Raw genomic sequence first — 21,603 nt, 5'->3', positions numbered from 1 at the left:
CTCCCAGAGAGTTGTGGGGGTCTGGAATGCACTGCCTCGGAAGGCAGTGGAGGCCAATTTTCTGGATGCTTTCAAGAAGGAGCTAGATAGGTATCTTATGGATAAGGGAATCAAGTGATATGGGGACAAGGCAGGAACTGGGTATTGATAGTAGATGATCAGCCATGATCTCAGAATGGCGGTGCAGACTCGAAGGGCCGAATGGTCTACTTCTGCACCTATTGTCTATTGTCTATCTGGCCCACTATGTTAGTGTCAAATGCAAATTTGTGAATGGAGTTAGAGCAGAATTTGAGCACAGTCATGAATGTGCAGGGAGTATAGTAAGGGCTATATACAGGAAGACTTTGTGCGCACTGCTGTTGAGGAATCAGGTTCTGATTCAAAATTTCAAGTTTATTGTTAATGGGCATACATACACAGGGTATAAGTGCCTTGAAAATTAGCCTCTTTGCAGCAGCACAGTACAATACAAGGGGAGGACAAACATAAGTTAACATACACTATTTATGTAAATTTAAGTTTACCTTGCGCATACAAAATTAACATAGTAATGCTAGTATAAAATAGAGAGAGAGAAAAAAACACTTGTCCGAGCTAGTGTTAAGGTTCTTCATATCAATTCAAAAACTGGATGGCAGTCAGGAAGAATTTACTGTTGAGCCTTGAATTTTGGGTCTTCAGTCTCCTAAACATTGTACAGAACAGCAGCCTGGATGGTGGAGATCCCTAATGATGGATCCACCTTCCTGAGATATCAACTCTTGTATATGTCCTTGAACTGTACCCATGATGGAAGTGGCTGAATCCACCACTCTGTAGCCTCCTGCATTTTTTTTTGGTGCTTCCATGCCAGCCCATAATGCAACCAGTTGGAATGTCTGCACATCCAAAGAAGTTTCAAGTTCAAGGTGGTCGTGATTCAACCATACACATGTATTCCCCCAAGCAAAGCAACACTCCTCTGGACCAAGGTGCACACCACAGTACATATAACTCACACACAACACATAAAGTACTATTACCGCAAATAAGTTAACAAATAAAATATCCTCCAGAAGATTGACATGTAGCATAAGTTGCATTTATGACACAAGTCAAAAAAACTAAACAGTCTTATAAGTTTTTGGCTCTTCATAAGTGGGTGGTGTCAGGCAGTTCAGTAGTCTCACGAACTGGGGGAAGAAACTGTTTTCCATCCTAACAGTCCTTGTCCTAAAGCTATGGTACCTCCTGCTGATGGTAGGGGGCCATAGAGATTGTGGGAGGGAATCTTGACAAACCTAAGAACCCTGTGTACACAGCACTACTGACAAATATCTCAATTGGGTGGAAGAGAGACCTCGATGATCCTCTCAGCATTTCTTGCAATCCTAACGGTCAGATGTAATTCCCGTACCAGGCGGTGATGCATCTGGTCATTTGTTGGAATCTTCAATGATGTACCAAATCTCCGTAAGCTTCCTAGATGGTAAAGAAAAGATGCTGATGCACGTTCTTCATGGTTGCAGCTATGTGCTGGGCCCAAGATAGCTTCTCCAAGATGTTGACACCTAGGAACTTGAAGCTATTCACCCTTTCCACCTCAGACCTTTCAATGAGGACTGGAATTTGCCTTACTTCCCCTTCATAAAGTTCACAATCATTTCCTTAGCCTTGCTTACATTGATGTTGTTATGGTTGCATGGTTTTTGTTCTGACACAATTCAAACAGCTAAAACTATCCCACAGCTGCATACCATCTCATCACCATCTGTGATTCTGACAGCAATGTTTAGGTCCTTGGTAATGGAAATGGATGTTACTCCACTCTTTCAGGAGGGAGGACGACAAAAGAGAGGAAATTATAGGCCAGTTAGCCTAACCTCAGTGGCTGGGAAAGTGTAGGAGTTCATTATTAAGGATGAGGTTTTAGGGTACTTGGAGACTAATTATCAAATAAGTCAAAGTCAGCGTGGTTTCTGTAAAGAGAAATTTGCCTGACAAATCTGTTACGAGTTCAAGGAAGTAGTAACAAGCCGGGTGGACAAAGGAGAGGCAATGCATGTCATGTACTTAGATTTTCAGAAGGCATTTGACTGCCAATTTTGATAAAAGTGACTCATTTGAGGCTGCTTAACAAGATGAAATCCTATGGTGTTATAGGAAGAATATTGGCTTGGATAGGGGAATGGCTGACAGGCAGGAGGCAGCGAGTGGGAATAAGGAGGACCTTTTCTAGTTGGCTGCCAGTGACTAGCGGTGTTCCTCAGGGGTTAGTATTCAGATCACTACTTTTCACATTGTTTGTCAGTGATTTAGATAAAGGAATTAAAGGCTTTGTGGCAAAGTGTGCAGATGAAATGATGATAGGTGGAGGGATAGGAGGTGCTGAGGAAGCAATGCAATTGCTGCGGGACTTAGACAGATTAGAAGAATAGGCAAAAAAGTGGCAGATGGAATACAGTGTTGGGGGAATGTGTGCTAATGCATTTTGGCAAGAGGAACAATAGTGCAGACTATTATCTAAATGGAAAGAAAATTCAAATATCAGAGGTGCAAAGGCATTTAGGAGTCTTTGTGCAAGACTCCCAGAAGGTTAATTCACAGGTTGAGTCTGTGGTAAAGAAGGCAAATGCAATGTTGGCATTTCAAGGGGAATAGAATATAAAAACAAGGAGATAATGCTGAGGCTTTATAAGAGACTAGTCTGGCCGCACTTGAAGCATTGTCAATAGTTTTGGGCCCTATATCTCAGAAAAGATGTGTTGTCATTGGAGACAGTCCAGAAGAAGTTCACGGGGATGATTCCAAGAATGAAGGGGTTAACATATGAGGAGCGTTTACAGCGTTTTCAGCCTGTAATCACTGAAATTTAGAAGAATGTGTGGAGTTCTCATTGAAACCTACCAAACGTTGAAAAGACTAGGTAAGATGGATTTGGGGAGGGTGTTTCCTGTAGTGGGGGTATCTGGAACTAGAGGGCATAGCCTCAAAATTGAGAGGTGACCTTTTAGAACAGAAATACGGAGGAATTTTTAGCAAAAGAGTGGTGAATCTGTAGAATGCCCTGCCACAGACTGCGGTGGAGGCCAAGTCCATGGGTATTTTTAAAACTGAAGTTGGGGCATCAAGAGATATAGTGAGATAGCAGGTGTATGGGGTTGAGTGGGTTCCGGGATCATCCATGATGAAACAGCAGAGTGGACTCAGTGGGCTGAATGGCCTCATTCTGCTCCTCTGTCTTATGGTTTTATAATCATGGAGGAGGTCTTGTTGCCTATCCTTAGTGATGGCGATTTTTTTTTTGGTCAGGAAATCATGGATTCAGTTGTAGAAGGGGGTGCTGATTCTAGATTATTACTTAATTTCTTCATAGCACCAGCTCTGATTCTTCATGCTTTCCTCCCTGCACCAAAAGTAGAATCATCTTCTGGGGTCTATATCAAATTCTGCTAATTGTCAAAGTCACAGCTTATTCTACTTTTTTTTCTAAAATAGCTTATTTAGTCTTTCCTGTTGATTATAGTTGATTGTAGCATTTTTGTTTATACTTTCTGTGTCTCAAATCTTTCTTATAATATGGAGACCAGAGCCTTGAACAATTGTGTAACGAGCATGTCTAAACCAGGTTCCTAAAAAATTACTGTTTCTTGTCATTTCCTTTAGCAATGAGGCCCAGTACTTGATTTAATATTCAGATTCAGTTTATTGTCATTTAGAAACCACAAATCCAATGCAGTTAAAAAATGAGACAACGTTCCTCCAGAATGATATCACAAAAGCACATGACAAAACAGACTACACCAGAAAATCCACATGACGTTTGGCAATCCCCGATCCAGAGTCCGGAGATGCTGCTGCGTATTAATATCGCGCTACCATCTTAGTGTGTTCCCCGGAAAGGAGCTTCAATTCCACCAGACAAAACAAGACCAAAAACTAAAGCTACAAGACCTGCACAAAACCACATAGTTACAATGTATAGTTACAAAAGTGCACACAATAGCATAATTGATAAAAAACTGACCACGGGCACAGTAAAAATAGTCCAAAGATGTTAAACTGTAAGTTCAAAAGAAACCACCACACAGTTTCAACATGTTTTCAGGGTCCCGATAGACTCGTCATCCCACGCAGGCGGCAGAAGGGAATACCCCTGCTATGGACTTCCACTATGGACGTAGCACACAATGAAAGCGACCTGATCGCAGCGGACTCTGAGCCCTTCGAACCTCCGAGCCGACAACCATCCCCTTCGGCACAGCTTCTCTGAGCACCATCCTCTGCCGAGTGTATTGAGACGGCCCCGCCAATGGCCATCAGCAACGTGACCCCAAGGACTGGGGGCCTGTTCTTCCCGGCAGAGACCCGGACCTTACAGCAGCAGCAAAGAAGAAGGTCTTCCTGGAGATTTCCAGATGTTCCTCCGTGCTCCCACGTCCGTTTTTCATCCGATTATGATTGCGCGCGGCACCCCGCTTCACAAATAACAGATAATCAGCTCTGGAGTGGCCGCTGCAAGCTGCGTCGCGCCGCCATCTTAGGCTAATTTCCACTAACTTTGCTAACTAGCAGGAACACCTGTTGTTAGTCCACTTCTGAGACAATCTAAGTCATTGAAACATCTCTAATTACTACCCACTGGCCTTCAGTCTGTCCTGCTCGGAATTGACATGCCTTATAATGAAGTGCTGATTTAATGTTACAGTTTGTGTCAGTACTGAGTTTTAAAAAGCATAAGGAGCTGTGATCTGATATTGAAATGCATAGTCTTTCCAATACAATTATAATCATTTTGTAAAATATTAATTTTGCAGGTTCTGCTGTTGGAATGGTATCTTTTAAAATGCTATATCATGCTGAAACAAGAATATTTAATCGTATCCATTGAGAGTTCTGCTGTCAGGACAGTAATTGAGAGATTGATTTATTTATTTTTTCCCCTCCTATATTATGTATTGAATTCAGCTGCTGCTGCTAAGATAACAAGTCTCACAACACAAATCTGATTCTGATTCTGAAAATTGCATTTGTCTGTTGGCAGAGAACAGTGCAGCAGGACAAATTTTGGATTGCCATAATAGAACCTAACAAAAAATTAGTTTGCAGCCTTTTTTGCTGTGAGGTCTTCAGTTCAGTGCAGGTTACCCATCTGACTTGATTGTGCTGTGCCAAATTGTAACTCTGAGCATGTTTATACCTTTAACTCTGCTTTGAGGCCCTCCTTTGGTTGGGGTAGATGTGTCCCAGATGTCAGCGTGATACACAAGCCAGGGAAGTACTATATGGACAGCAAGCTGTTGTCTATGTAGCAGGGTCCCCTTCTCCATACAGCTGATGAATCCAAAGGAATGCCAGAGATCGATAAAGTTTGGCACCAGCACATGAGTTGTCAGTTGAACTCAAAGCAGGATTGCCTTGGGGACTCCAGCTCTGGGTTTTTCTTCGGGGTTTACACCTGAAGCCTTCCCTATGAGTGGGTATAGCTACAAGGCAGCGGAGGATTGAGATCAGTTTTCCTTTTAGATGAGCTGCTGACGAGCCCCATCTGCCTGAAGCGACTGGTTTTATGGTGCCAGTAACCCAGCTTTAGCCCTTATCCTGTCAATAGAAACAGTTCCGTTGGGCTTAGTAGCACATGAAGGCCAGGAGCTGGGCTTGGTTGTCAGAAACTGTTTGAGATGCACACCATTTGGAGCATTTAATAGGTAATGGGAGTTTTATCCCCTCTACCACACCTGGCTATAACTCCTTAAGAAAACTAACTCTATTTACTTTAGTAATAATTAATGTTGAGTGCAGTCAATAATTGAATCAAGGAGTTTTAGTCCAAAGTAACACACACACAATGCTGGAGGTGCTCAACAGCTGAGGCAGCATCTATGGAAAAGAATAAAGAATCGATATTTTGGGCCGAGACCCTTCGTAAGGAGTGGAATAGAAGAAGGAAGAAGCCAGAACAAGGAGGTTGGGGAGAGGATGGAGTACTAGCGGGCAGGTGATAGGTGAATCCAGGTGAAGGGGAAGATGGTGTAGTGTAAGCTTCCGTTACTGTCGATAGACCATGGATTTGGGCCTTGGAAAGTTTCCAGGGCGCAAGCCTGGGCAGGGTTTTTTTTTATGGAAGACCAGCAGTTGCCCAAGCTGCAAGTCTCCCCTTTCCATGCCACCGATGTTGTCCAAGGGAAGGGCATTAGGACTCGTACAGCTTGACACTGGTGTCGTTGCAGAGCAATGTGTAGTTAAGTGCCTTGCTCGAGGACACACGCAGCCTCAGCCGAGGCTCGAACTAGAGACCTTCAGATCACTAGATGAACGCCTTAACCACTTGGCCACGCGCCAACACAAAGGGGAAGGTAAGTGGGTAGGAGAGAGAGTATAAAGTGAGAAGCATGGGAGAAAAGGAAGGAGAAGGGGCTGATCGGCAGGTGAAGAGAAGAGAAGGGATAAGAAGAGTACCAGAAGGGCAATGAAAAAGGAGAGGCGGGGGGGGGGGGGGGGGGAGTATAAACTATTGGAAGCTGGAGAAATCTATTTTCATGCTATCAGATATGAGACTACCCAAACGGAATATGAAGTGTTCCTGCGACCTTGAGAGTGACCTCATCATGGCAGTAGAGGCCAAGGGCCAAAATGTTGGAATGGGGATCAGAATAAAACAGGTTAAAGGACTTTTGAAATAGGATATATTCATTATATTGAAATGAAATTTAGGGTAGGATCAATAAGGGGGATATGAAACACTATTCTTCCTCAAGCTATTTTTAAGTTTAGTTTGTACAGTGTTCTAATAAAAGAAGAATGCCGTGTTTTCTCTTTGAATTCTGTACTACAGTATTCAATCTTTTGTATGCAGGTTCTCCCTGTGAAGATTCATTTGAAGATCTAACAGAGGAAAGTCAAAAGCTTGCATGGAGTAATATGAGTGAACTGTACATCGTGTACCAGCAAAAGATTCACAAAGAGTAAGTTGTACGAATTCATTCCTTGTGGTAATTATCAGTACAATTTTGCTTTATTGATAGTGTAGTGTTGTAAATAAATGGGTTATTTCTAGAGAGGTGATTATTTATGTGTATAGGAAGAGAAAAGGCCAGTTAGCCTTTTCTACATATTTATTTATAAATTTTAATCATATCATACATATGTAGTTATCCCCAGGGAAGAAAAACTGAAAACTAATTAGTGATTTAAAAGTGCTTTCCAACCTTTAATGTTAGAATCTAGAAATCTGTTTTTTTTCCTTTAAGGCTCAGGTGCTCTTCCCTTTACGTATCGATTTTGCTTTCCAGAATTTTATTTCCTTCCTTTTTAAGGAATGTAATCAATTGGTATGGATGATTGTAACTTTTGTTGCTTATTAAAGCATGCATGATAGTAAATAGTTGGCCTATTTCAAAATTAAGTTATTTTACCACATTAAATTAATTCTATTGCTGTTGATTTCTATTATGAATTAGATAAATAGATGTTGTTGAAATAGGGCTACTGATTCCTAATGCAAAGTTTTGTCCCAATATGTTGGCAGTTCCTCTCTCCCCAGAGATGTTGGTCAACGCTCAGTGTTTCTCTAGCAGATTTTTTTATTTCCTTAAATTCCAGTATTAATGTTTTCTTGGATCTACAATTCACTAAGACCTATTTTTATCTCAGAAAGTTACAATATTCCTTCATGTTGTTATTGTGCCTTCTGAATGCGTTTGGACTTTATCTTGGACTTCTGTTTACAATCAGGGCAGTAACTGGAATCGCTGTTGCTGGCAATGGAACCTCAGTCTTCACAACTTCACAAGGTAGTTTACTTAACTCGTGAAATGTGATCTGTTGCGACAAGTTGTTCTGTTTTCAGCTTGGTACGAGAGTTCAAGCAAGATTTGAAACAAATAGTCAGAAATACATGAACTTCCAGCTGGAATGCAGAAATCAAATGATCTGGGCACTTGATGCCAGCATATTGAGCCCAGTGACAAAACACAGTCAACCCCTCAGTTTTTGGCCAGCTGCAATGAATATAAGCAGCCAATCTTAATTTCAAAACAGGCTGAGTAGTTTATTTATGCTTATCTTTTCTGTTTTAAGTTTGCCATCAGAGAAATAAAAAATTGTTAACTCCATCTTGGGTGCTGCCAGAAACTTAGTTACAACTTGTTGCTTATATTGAACAACAACATTGGCATCCAGGCCTTGGGCAGTCTGACCTACAGAAGGTAATGAAGATATGTGAGACTAGCACTGGGGGTGAAGGATATGAGTAGAGCAATAGGCTGGATTGTACAAGATACATCCCAAAGCACATACTTTTGGAAAATTATGTTTGGTAGCAACTATAAAAAAACAATGGTTAGACTACATTCAGAGCATTTACGGTAGCCATGCTACATGAAGGATGTGCTACAGAGAACGTGCAGAAGTGATTTGCCGAGATTTTGTTTGGAATGGAGAGCTCTAGTTATAAGGAGGGATTAGATAGGCTGGACTTATTCTTACTGAAATGTAGGTGGCTGTGGGGATAGCTTACAGAGATTTATAATAACTATGAAGGGTGTGGTTGGAATGGATTAATCAGATTTTTTTTTCCCAGAACAAAGGAGTTTAGAACTAGATGGTGCTGGCTTAAGTTGAAAGTAAAGTTTTAGGAGATCTGAGCAGTAAGCTCTTCCCACTCAGAAGGTGATGAATATCTAGAATTTTGAAGGTTGTTGATCAGATATAATTGCAATATACTGTATAAAGAGCATGTAGACATGTACTTAGAGAGGAAAGTAGTGGAGTATATGGACCCAATGGAGGCAAATGGCATTAGCATAAATGGGCATCACAGCTGTTACCAACAGTTGGCTGAAAGAATCTATTTCTGTACTGTATGATTTGATTCTGTATCTGCAATGATTTACAGTTGAGCAACTAATGTTACTTCTGGAAAAAATGAAAGATGTTTTTTAAATGCTGAATTAAATGTTTATGAATTGATGCATAATATTTTGCTTTCACAATGTATGTGCATTTTACAATGTCTAAAGAGTTTCTAATTCCATTTAATTTTTGCCTTTAATTTACAATACAGATTCAACACTAAAGATGTTTTCCAAAGAAACCAAATTGTTACAGCGAAGTATGTCCTTTTCAAATATGGTGAGATCCACTTCTGTAATACAGTATCAATATTACTCAAAGAATCTTGAACTTGTAGTGCTTCTGAGGTCAAACAAGAAAAACCCTTTCATCAATTTATTCCTCTTCATAGATGCTGCCTGACTTGCAGAGTTCGTCCAACATTTTGTGTGTCAAGCTGCAAATTTTATTTTTCCATTTTTTTAATGTCTGTTTGCCTTTCATCAGTTTATCAGAAATCAATGCAATCAAAGTCAAAACTTGCCCATAAAAAGACTTGTTCATCTGGGATTGTGCAACCAGCTAGTTGTACTATGAACTCCATTGTTTTTGCCAGATCCAAGAACTTCACCAGATTTCTAACCATATTCTGAAAAACGGTGTGCCACCTTTTATAAACTGGCAATTTCTGTGTGTTCCAATCAGGCTTCTTTAATAAGCTGATGAAGCTACAAGGAATCATTTGCCCTTTTCATTAATTAAACAGTTCTCATCTATTAAATCTAGCACCCAATATTTATATGACAAGTTTCAAAGCTGCTTTGTATGTCATTCCACTCCACTAAGTTCCTTCAACAAGGCCCACTCAAGCTGTGATTTGCACGATACAACCCGATTTCTGTAGAGCTAATCAGCTTAGTGTTGTTGAAAATACATGGAAATAATTGGCAATCTGCCCCCTCAAGAATGCTGCACTATTAAATATTATCATGGATAACATGCCATAAACCTTAACTCCTCTTCTGTGCCAGCTCTCTGTAACTCTAAATTTCCTGATCTTTCAAAGAATTATCATGTTCCTTCTTAAATATTCCAAATTATTTAGCTTCCACATCTGGACTTCAAAACTACATAGATTCACCACCTACTGTGAAAAGGGATTCCTGTGCACCTCTGCTTTTAAATGTTCAGTCCCTTATCTTGAAATTATGTTCCCTTGTTCAAGACTTACTTGCTTTTAATACTTAATTTTCAGGGCGACTTTTGATTCAGTAAAATCACTCTTTATGTGTCTCAGATATGTAGAATACAGATCCATCATCTTTAGCTACTCATACATCTTTCTTACCTGACAAACTAATGAATGTTGTTTGTCTCCAATGTTACAATACCCCCTCAAGTAAGAGGATCAAAACCATACACAGTATTCTAGATGTGTCCTCACTAGTAACCTGTACTACATTATTGGAATCCCCTTCACTAATTTCCTTAACTACAAAGGATTCAAGGACAAGGCAGGAGAATGGGGTTGTAAAATAAATCAGCCATGGTCAGAAGGCAGAGCAGATTTGATGGTCTGAATGGCCTAATTCTGCTGCTGAATCTTGTGGTTTTATAGTCTCAACCAAACACTGGAACAGTCTCATTGTGTCTGATGTGATCATCTTTTTCTCTGCTAATTCACTGACAATTCATTTTTATCAGCAGTCATTTCTTCTGAAAAGTAGATATTTGTTTACTTGCAAAAGGAAGCCAGTTTAGTGTAGTGATTGACAAAGATGGTTTTCAACAGTCTAGGGCACTTGTAATGCGGAATCTGTCTTCAGTCCCTCCAAATCTGTTTAGTGCTGATCCAGGAGATGGGAAATGTGTGCACTGGCATCTTAGAATACAAATCAGCAGAACTCTTTCAGTGCTTATGCATAGTGTAAATGTGAAAGTGGTTCACAATAAAGCACTCCAAGCTAAGTGGAATAGTTTGTAGACATTCACAATGTGACCACTACAACCAATACCAAATGTCTTTTTCCTTAAGTTAAACTTTTCAACCACAAATTTTTAAGCTCAAATTTAGAGCACCAAAACTTATATTTGTCTGCATTAAGTTCAATATGCTATTGATTTGTTATCTTTTCCCTCAATTAGTTGGAGTAATTCACAGTGCAAGTCACATATATTGCCAGTGAATTTTACTTTTACCCCTCTTGTTGGGGGAAGGGGGATGCAGCGGAGCTGCTAACAGCTTGTTTTTTTGTTTGATGCACCTGAGCTAAGTGAGATAAAAGAACATTTTAAGTCTGTCTGTGGTTCTTCACTAACTCTTTACTTACTGTGCTCAGTTCTGGTCACCTCACTACAGGAAGGATGTAGAAACCATAGAAAGAGTGCAGAGGAGATTTACAGGGATGTTGCCTGGATTGGGGAGCATGCCTTATGAAAACAGGTTGAGTGAACTCGGCCTTTTCTCCTTGGAGCGACGGAGGATGAGAGGTGACCTGATAGAGGTGTACAAAATGATGAGAGGCATTGATTGTGTGGATAGTCAGAGGCTTTTTCCCAGGGCTGAAATGGTTGCCACGAGAGGTCACAGGTTTAAGGTGCTGGGGAGTAGGTACAGAAGAGATGTCAGAGATAAGTTTTGTCCTCAGTAATGAGTGAGTGGAATGGGCTGCCGGTGATGGTGGTGGAGGCAGATGCGATAGGGTCTTTTAAAAGACTCCTGGATAGGTACATAGAGCTTAGAAAAATAGAAGGCTGTGGGTAACCCTAGGTAATTTCTAAGGTAAGGACATGTTCAGCACAGCTTTGTAGGCCGAAGGGCCTGTATTGTGCTGTAGGTTTTCTGTGTTTCTAAATCTGTCAGTATCACACAGAATAGTAAGCATGTAGTCCCTAACTTGCATGAACATGATCATCTTTTGTATTTTGTTTTAGAAAATATATGAAACACTTGAAATCATACAGTTGGTTCTGCATCCTTCTATTTGTTTTCATTTGAAGGTGCTGAGCATTATCACTTCGGCCACACTGAGAGATTGAAGAGTGTTTTCCATACATTCATAAATTACATCTATTGTCAACAATTGACGTGTTTTTTTTCAAAAACATTCTCTTTGAAGATCCTGGTTAGCAAACAAGTGATACATTTGTCATTGTAAAGATTCCATTGCCTTACATCTACTACTGTTCTTACACTGCTGCTTAGCTTTGCATGTCATAACACCAAATATTACATTTGCCATTTTTGAACAAAACAGTTCATTTTTCCATGGCATTGCAGAACCTCTCCTGAGATCCTGCCACATCTTACTGTGAATGGTAGTAGAAAATAAAGCAACTAACGAGGGGATACTCCAAGAGTATTCTATCTTCAGCAATAGCAGGGCCCAGCACATGTGTGTTTGAAGAGTGTTGTATTCTTGTTCACCCGGAAATGTTGAATAGGTGGTGCATTCTCAGTTCCTTTCTAAGATGCTCATCACCACAGAAACCAATTTCCAGTCAATTTGATATCAAAAAGCAGCTGCAAACATTGGATACAGCAGAAGTCATGGGACCAAATAATTATCCCACCTTCAGTGCAGAGGACCCATTTAAAAAATCTGTACCATAGAATTAGTTGTACCTCTTGCTAACCTGGCCCAGTGCAGAGTCAATTCTGGTATCCAACCAACAATGTAGGCAGTTGCTCCTACTCACAAAAATGGAACAAGTGCTAGCTGGCCTAATTACCATCTAGTGTCAACAAATTGATGGAAGCTGACATAATGATCTACATACAGAAATTCCATTTGGATTTTGCCTGAACCACTGGACTCCTTTCCATTACAGAACCCATTACAAAGTTGGTCTAAAGCATGGCTGCACCCAGGAAGTGAGGTGAGAAAGATTGGTAATTGATCGTGTGTGGCAACAAGAAGCGACTTGGATCTGCTCCATTTTTCTAACTGGAGCAACAGGTCCACAGCAGGTGCCATCTCATTGGCTCTTCACTCAGCCCTGGAACATCTGGACAGCAAAGATTCATATATAAGGATGTTCTTTACTAACTGCAGCTTGGCATTCAGTGCCATCATCTGTTCAAAACTAATCAATAAGCTTTAACACCTTATGCAAATGGATCCTCAATTTCCTCACTTACAGACTCCAGTCAATTTGGATTGACGACAGCACCTCCCTCACAATCTCCATCAGTACAGGTGCATTACAAGGCTGTGTGCTTAACTTAGACCCCTGCTCTACTTGCCTTACACTTCTGACTGTGTTGCTAAGCACAGCTCGAATGCCATATTCAAGTTTGCTTGCCAAACCAAAGGTGGAGAGGAATAAGCATATAGAAAGGAGGTAGAAAATCTGGCTGAGCGGTTCCACAACACAACCTCTTACCCAATGTGAGTAAGACCTAACAGCTGATTACTAACTTCAGGAGAAAACCAGAGATCCATGAGCCAGTTCTCATTAGAGGTGGAGAGGGTCAGTAACTTTAAATTCCTCAGTGTTATCATTTTGAAGCACCTGTCCTGGGCCCCACATGTAAGTGCAATTACGAAGAAAGCGTGATGGAGCCCCTACTTCCATAGGAGTTTACAAAGATTTGGCGTGACATCTAAAACTTCGTCAAACTTCTATAGATGTGTGGCAGAGAGTATATTAACTGGCGTTATCATGGCCTGATATGGGAGCACCAATGCCCTTGAATGGAAAATCCTACAAAAAGTGGTGGATATGGCCCAGTCCATCACGATTAAAGCCCTCCCCACCATTGAGCACATCTATACGGAGCATCGTCAAAGGAAAGCAGCATCCATCATCAGAGAACCCCCCCCCCCATCACCCAGGCCATACTCTCTTCTCGTTGCAGCCATTAAGAAGGTGATGCAGGAACCAAAGGATTCACCCCAGCTGGTTCAGGAACAGTTATTTCCCCTGAACCATCAGGTTCTTGAACCAAAGGGGATAGCTTTAGTCAATTTCAGTTGCCCTGTCATTGAAATGTTCCCACAACCTATGGACTTACTTTCAAGGATTCTTCATTTCAAGTTCTAGATATTTATTGCTTATTTATTTATATTATTTCTTTTTTGGGATTTGCACAGGTTGTTGTTTTGCAGCCTGGTTGAATACCCAAGTCGGTGTTGTCTTTCACTGGTTCTATTACAGTTATTATTCTATTATAGGCTTATTGAGTATGTCCTTAAGAAAATGGATGTCAGGGTTGTATATGGTGGCATATATGTACTTTGATAATAAATTTGCTTTGATCTTTGATGGGTGCATGGTAAAACTGAAGCCAGTGGGCATCAAAGGGAAAAACACTTCAGTGGTTGTGTCATACGTTGTACAGAAGAAACTGGCTGGTTGTTGGAGATCAATCATCCCAACTCCAGAACTTTACTGTAGGAGTTCCTCTGGTCCAACCTAGCAATGGCATCATCAATCTTCCTTCCATCTTAAGCTTCAAAGTAAGGATTTAGGTTGACTGAGCAGTGTTCAGTTCCAAGTGAAGCAGTTTGTGCCTGCATGCAACAAGACATTCAGCCATGATTTCAGGTGATTAGTAACACTTGCGCCACAAAAGTGCTGGCGGATGACCATCTCCAACAGGACAGAATCCAACTTGATATTCAGTTGCATAACCATTGCTGGGCCACCATCCATCAACATTCTGAGAACACCATTGAACAGGTTAGCTATTTGGATTAGCTACATTAAAATCCAGGTTTTCCAGGAAGATCATAAGCTGAATATGTCAAGGTTTGTGATTCACCACCTGTCATCTCAAAGCCTTTACATTAATTGCAAGATGCAAGTCTGGAACTTAATGTAGTATTTTCTACAAGACTGGATGGGTACAGTTCCAACAACCCTCCATTCAACACATTACAGGATAAAGTAGTGCACTCGTTTGGCTTCCCGTTCATCACCCTTCATTAACTCCATTACCGGTACATACTAGCTGCAGTGTTCAAAATGCACTGCAGTCACCTAAGGTACAACAATAGCACTTATCAAACTTGCAACCTCTCCCAACAGGAAAGGCAAGGACAGTGGGCTTACAGGATGCTGCAGGTTACTCTCCTGACATGGAAATATTTAACTGTTTCCTGCTGTATTTAAATCCTGAAACTCACTATCTCTCAGTACTCTAACAGTCAGTACCTTCATTGTTTTAAAATGATGCTTCACTCCAACCTTCTCAAGGGATGAATAAGAACAGTATACTGCAAGCTTTGTTTCAAGGACATGGCCATTTGACATTATCAAGTTGTGCTTTATTGTGAAATACAGCAGGCATAAGGAGTTAAGTGTAGGTCATCTTGCCATTTATGAAAATGTCATGTTATGGCATAAAGATGACACCGTCCTGTTGTTGAACAGGACATGCTATCCTAGTATGAAGCCAAGTTTTTTTTAAAGCAGACTGTGACACAACAGGAAGTAGTGTTCCACAGAATACAAACACATTCTTAACCTGATGTGTGACTAGTTTTGAACCTGTTCTCCACTCCCTCTGCACTAATCCTAACTCCATCATCAAACCCACAGTTAAGGGGGGGGGGGGGGTGTTGTGTAGTCTGGTTTACTGACCTCTACCTTGCTAAGGCCCAGTAACAACCTTCAGACACCCCCTCTTACCTACCTTCGAACAGAACCCCACAAAGGAGCACCAGGCTAAAAGGATGCCCCTGTATTCTGAGTCTGTGTCCTTTGGTCTTAGACACCACCGTAGGAAACATCCTCCTCACATCCACTCTATCAAGGCCTTTCACCATTCAATAGGTTTCATGAGGTAACCCTTTACTCTTCTGAATTCCAGTGAATGCAGTCCCAGAGCCATCAAAAGCTCTTCATTTGACAAGCCATTCAAACTTGGAATCATTTTCGTGCACCTTCTGTGAACCCCCCCCTCCAGTTTCAGATAACTGCTCTGCTCGGAAGATCGCTATATGTGATTATTTTTACTCTCAGTCATTAGGCTCAATAATGAGTTAACTTATAGCCGGGGAATGGATGACCCTCCTCCTGTTATCAACTTCTATTTGCCACACCCTGCTATCACGGACATCCTGTGCAATACTGTCATCATGTTTTATCTGAACAGTGTGGATGTGTAGCCATTACTGTATAAAATTACAATAATTCTTAAACTTCCATCTTATCAGTGTGAACTTGTAAATCTTATTTTTAAGGTAACTAATTTATATTCTATTTTCCCTTCTAATATTTGTATATCTGTGCACTTATAATGCTTCTGTGGCACTAATTTCCTTGGGATCAATGAAGTATCTGCCTATCTATCCTTTCTAAAGGGCCCAAAACTGCTCACAACACTCGAAGTGAGGCCAGTGCTATATAAAGTCTCACACATATTATCCTTCCTTTTATATTCTAGTTCTCTTGAAATGAATGTTAGCATTGTATTTGCCTTCCTCACCACAGACTCAACCTGCAAATTAACCTTTTGGGAAATCTGCACAAGGACTCCCAAGTCGCATTGCGCCTCATTTTATTCTTTTGTATTTTCTATCCATTTAGAAACTAGTCAACCCTTTCATTTCTTCTACTAAAATGCATAAGCATACACTTCCTGACATTGTATGCCATCTGCCACAGATGTGGAGGAAAATCAGCTGAAAGAACTGGAAAATGGTTTTTCTAGCGTTGACAACAGTCAATGTTTCAGGTTGTGATGAGACATTTCAGTCTGAGTTAGGGAAATGTATGGCTGTGAAGGCTCATGTTATCATGGTTACTTTACGTAAATTTATTAAATGAATATGTAAAACTGACAGCAATTTCCTTAAGGTTGTTCTGATCTTGTGCTGAAGTTGGTGGGTTTCTCTCTAGTGCAGCAGATAGTGATGGTAACCCAAGGGGTACAGATGAAATCTTGATTTATGCTCTCTGTGCAAGGTTTCCACCAGTACAGTTGTGTCCACATATGTTAGCTGTGTTGGTCTGTGACTAGCCTGCTAAACTAACTCATCTATCTCTTATTAGGCCCTGTCAAGTTGTTTATTGCTGGGAGATACAACTGTGGTATGTTCTTCTTGGGATAATAATGTGTAAGTATTGACTAACCAAATACTTGCTGTTGCAGAACAATATGTATTTTATTCTGGATTGATAAGGAATGAAAATGTCTTGGGGTAGAATTTGGTACTGTGTATCAAAGATAAGGTTACAGTCCTGAAGAGGGACAGTGGCATACTATTCAGGACTGAATCAATTCACCTCGGGTGAATATGAGGTGGCATATTAATGGGTGTTTAAATTGCCAAATATGTGAAGAACATAGGAATGTATGAAAAAGAAACAATGGTGGGCTATTCAGTCTCTTGTACCTGCCCCAGCATTTAATAAGATGACTAATCTTGTGGCTCAGCAGCACTGTACTAACCCCTTTATTCAGTGATTTCTCTTAACATCAAAGGTTTGAGGAGTAAATTATAGTGAAATAAAATATGGTTGAAAATTTCAGTTACTGTGAGTGACACTAAGAAAGAAACAGTGTAAAAGGCATAGAGTTTGAAGATTTAAAATGTGTAGAAATATTAATATACCTTTTTAGATTAATACGGATTGAAACAGTGCTGGATCCATTCACAGGATATTTAAAGCAAATGTTTCAGTTGGAGAGCTCAATACAGATCACAATATGAGGTTTAATATTGATATTAAAAGTGACAAAAAGATTAATAGTGAAAATACGAGTGATGAGAACCATTTTCAGTGGTCTAAGAAAAAATATTGTCGGGAGTAATTTATCTGGAGACAGAGATTGGCTTTCATAAACCTGTATCCATTGTCAGGGTGTTGTCATGTAGATACAGTTCAGATATACAGGATATCAATCACTTTCCCATTATGAGGAAAAAATGGTTTCAAGACGAGAGCTCTTTGAAATAATGATTAAAATACATTTTTTAAAATGAGTAAGTAAAATGTTGGCGATAAAATAAAACTCTGCAAGGGGAAATTTTAAAATTGCTAAGAGCAAAGAAAGAATGAAAAGATTAATGGGTATATTAAAAAATAACACAATTCCTTTATAAATATGTGAAAACAATTAAAGCATTGAAAGTATGTAGAAGAATTGATTTTGGAGAAATTAATGGGGTTAAAAGAATGATAAATTGTCCACTCCTGATGTCCTGTTTACTTGGGTTTTGAAAGCAGTGACATTGGATGTACTTGCTGTCATGTTCCAGAATTTCAGAGATTGTAGAACAGTTCTCACATTTATGAAGTAGCAAATTTAAACCCAGGTGAGAAAAGGAGTGAAAATGGAGAACAGTAAACCAGTTAGCCTAACATCAGTAGTAGGGAAATCTATTTTTAAGGAGATAGTCGCAGCAAATGGAAAATAATTATTATTAAGCCAAGTCAATGTGGATTTATGAAAGAGAATCACCTTCAACAGTTTGAAGTTTCAACAATTATAAACTAGAATAGGCAACCATTGATGTAGTGTACTTCAACTTTCAATAGGACCTTCAAGAGTTATTAAAGAAAATTAATACACAGGTCACAGAAAAATAACATGTAGGTTTCTGCAAGCAAATAGGAATGTGAGCTGTTTATCTATTATCATAGAGGGACTTCATGGGATCATATCTGGTGCATTGTAAACAGTTTTGGTCTCCTTACCTATAGAAGTATTTATTCTTGCTATCAAGAGAGTGCAGAAAAGATTCATTAGACAGGTTCTTTGGATGGTTTATCTCGTATGTGATCAAGTAAGCAAGAGATCTTCTCCAGAGTCAAAAAGATTGGGGTGACCTCTATGAAATGTACAAAATTCCACTGTAGTCTTGCACTCATATCCTCTTACAGTACTGGCCTGCAGCACATCAACTTCTGTTCTGATATGGTTACCGCAGTATTTGCATGCCTGTTCATGTTAAGTTTCTGATCAGATGTAAACAATTGATTTAAAGTTAAACAATGGAGAGTGATGGTAAAAGATGTGGTTTTATTCTAACTGAAGAATTATATGCATTTGATCTTTTTGCAGGGTTTGTAGTTAGCACTGTAGCTATCCTTGCAATAGATATATGATGCTGTGTGAATGAAATATGATATTAAAATCTGGAACTAGAATTATTCTAAATTATTGAAGGGTTTTAATTAAAGAGAAACTGTTTCTTCAGACAAGTGGGTTAGTAGCTAAGTGAAAAGTTTAAAATAATTAGCAAAATAGCTAGTAGGGAAATGAGAATAAATGTTTTGATGAAAAGGGTGCAAATTTTGTCAGAACTTATTAAAAGGCAGTGTAGTTTAACTTTTGAAAAGCCTGGATTAATTTAGAGACACTAACATATCACAACATAAACTTTATTCTGGGGGAAGTGTGGTGTGAAATTAAATTGACCACCTCTTGTACCATAAAATTCTGCAATTAACCTGCATTTAGTAAGACCATCAAAAAAGTGGTGCTGATAATCTGATACTTTCTCTGTTTCCCTCATTAGATATTTTTATTCAGTAGCTTATGGACGACGACAAGATACTTTGATGGGTCATGATGATGCTGTTAGCAAAGTCTGCTGGTTCAGTGATAACTTATACACTTCTTCTTGGGATTCCACAGTCAAGGTTAGTGCTGCTGTTAGTAAGAGCAGTGTTTCATGCTACATTCCCAAAGGGTAATGGCTTCTGGGCTTTGAATTTGCTGCAGGGTCCTCAGTCGCCCTTCTTTTGTAGCAATTGTCGAAATGTGACTTACCCTTTTAAGTTTCTAATGTTTCATGATTCACCACCCTCCACACCTATTCCTTGAAATTGATAGAATAATAATTGCATTGGCTTTGAATGTCAAGGATATGTGATTAAACCCTTTCATATTGCAGTTCACATTCTAACATTACAAATTGGAATCTTCTTGGAGCTGCTGGCTGCTCTTAAAAGTTGTTAATTCTTCACTACCATCCAAGGCTCCAGTTTTCGTATAGATCGGTTGAGTTGTTTTGCACCCTTAGCAAGACTGATGATCAATTTCATCATCTATGGTTTTAGATTTTTTTTTCATATACTTAACACATACAGTACTGTGCAAAAGTAAAAGTATTCTGTAAAGTGAAGATGATTTCAAAATAATGAAGCAGAAGTTTCTAAATATCAAAAAATTACTATAAAGAGTAATAAACTCTGCAAAAACTATCAAATCAATATTTGGTGTGTCCACCCTTTGCTGTTAAAACTGCATCAGTTCTCTTGGGTATGCTGTTGTGCTGTTTTATAAGAAAATCAGCCAGTAGGATGTTCAAGCATTTTGGAGAACTTGCCACAATTCTTCAGACTTTGGCTGCTTTGCATGCTTCTTTTTCTCCAGGTAAACCCAAACGTCCTCGATCAGGGATCAAATGCCTACCTAATAGTATTGCGTGATGGATGAGAATCTGGTTGGACTTCTCAGCAATGAGAATTCCACTAATTCTGACCAGATCTCCAGCTCCATTTGCATTTGTAGAGAGGTGTACTTGGGTTCCGAAGTTTCTGTGAGCTCAGAGCTGAAAGCAGTGCTGAACTACTTCCGATTTAAAAGTGACGTCAGTTTGATGTATCTCTCATCTGCTGCACTCAGTTTCCATGGCCAGCCACTGCATTTCTGGTCCTCAACTTTGTCCATTTCTTTTGTGCTTCTTCAGAAGAGACTGGACAGCACATCTTGAAACTCCAGTCTGCCGCAAAGTTTCTGCCTGGGAGACACTTTGCTAATGTGGGATGACCACCTTGAGTCTTATTGCTATGCTCACTCTTGCCATTAGTGTAAATACTGATAATTTTAAGGTAAAACTGTCACATCTGCCACACCCTCATCTTTTAGTTTGGTTGTACTTCGCCAAGTTTGATTACTTCAGTTTCTGTTTCAGTTAATCATTTTAGTTCATTCAATTCATTATGTCATTGATCAGTAGCATCTGTTTGTTTTCTTTGTTTAATCATGCACTGGGCTATCTACCTACAAAGTAATCAAGTTTTTATTTGAGAAGTGGTCTTTTACTTAATATGTTCCTTTCTTTAATGAAATACAAAGATTTCTCTACATTTAATGTTTTGGAAAACGAATGTTTGGCAATTTAAAATTGGCTCTTTTCTACTGGCAAAAAAGTAAACATTTAAAACAAAATTTATGTTTAAAAAAAATCTCAGGTGTCTAAGATACAGTACTGTATGACACCTAACATGTGGACAATATTGATTGCTACCATGTATTAATGGCTTTCATAATGAGTTTGGACTTGCATTTCCCTGTTATAGGTCGAACCTATAAAAGTAGTAGAACTTCTGCCTTTCCAAAAACAAAAAAAACTGTGCTCATAGTGTCGTGGTTTCCCAACTTGCTGATACTCTTTCTTGGGTATGGACTTGCAGGCTGGTACATAAATAATTAGTCATCCACTTTGAGCCTGTTCATTTGTTTAACAAGATCATAACCGATCTGATTATTATTTCAAATCCAGATTTAGGCTAATTGTAAACTTTCTTCACCCTGATTATAAACACCTATCTACTTTGCCTTCAAAAAATATTAAAAGATTTTGCTTTCATGGACCTTTGAAATATTCCAAACTCTCCAAATAGCTTCCACATGGATATCATCAGAGAAAACTTCATTAAAGATAAGGGCATGCATCTCTACATTGTGATTAAGATGATCAGAGATGAGATAAACATTTTAAAGAGGTCTCCCTGCTTGCCTGCCTTAACTGATGTTTCTTGAAATGCCCCGGGTTTCCATTTTTACCAAAGTTCAATGATGCCATGGGTTCGTTGTTCAGTATC

The 21,603-nt window shown here is 39.5% G+C and overlaps 1 protein-coding gene across 1 annotated transcript in view; it reads left to right on the top strand.

Moving 5' to 3' along the window:
* The window catches only part of nsmaf (neutral sphingomyelinase (N-SMase) activation associated factor), a 155,270-nt gene that overhangs the window by 90,296 nt on the left and 43,371 nt on the right, over positions 1-21,603 (top strand). Inside the window, exons 22-26 of the mRNA XM_059981550.1 lie at positions 6,839-6,947; positions 7,717-7,775; positions 9,047-9,114; positions 16,816-16,880; positions 19,290-19,413. Coding sequence (XP_059837533.1) covers positions 6,839-6,947; positions 7,717-7,775; positions 9,047-9,114; positions 16,816-16,880; positions 19,290-19,413 — 425 coding nt within the window. The remainder of the gene's footprint in view (positions 1-6,838; positions 6,948-7,716; positions 7,776-9,046; positions 9,115-16,815; positions 16,881-19,289; positions 19,414-21,603) is intronic.

This window comes from Hypanus sabinus, chromosome 1 (assembly GCF_030144855.1).
Source record: "Hypanus sabinus isolate sHypSab1 chromosome 1, sHypSab1.hap1, whole genome shotgun sequence".
Taxonomy (NCBI): domain Eukaryota; kingdom Metazoa; phylum Chordata; class Chondrichthyes; order Myliobatiformes; family Dasyatidae; genus Hypanus; species Hypanus sabinus.
The sequence above is the reverse complement of the archived record's forward strand: the minus strand, read 5'-3'. Positions and strand labels throughout refer to the sequence as shown.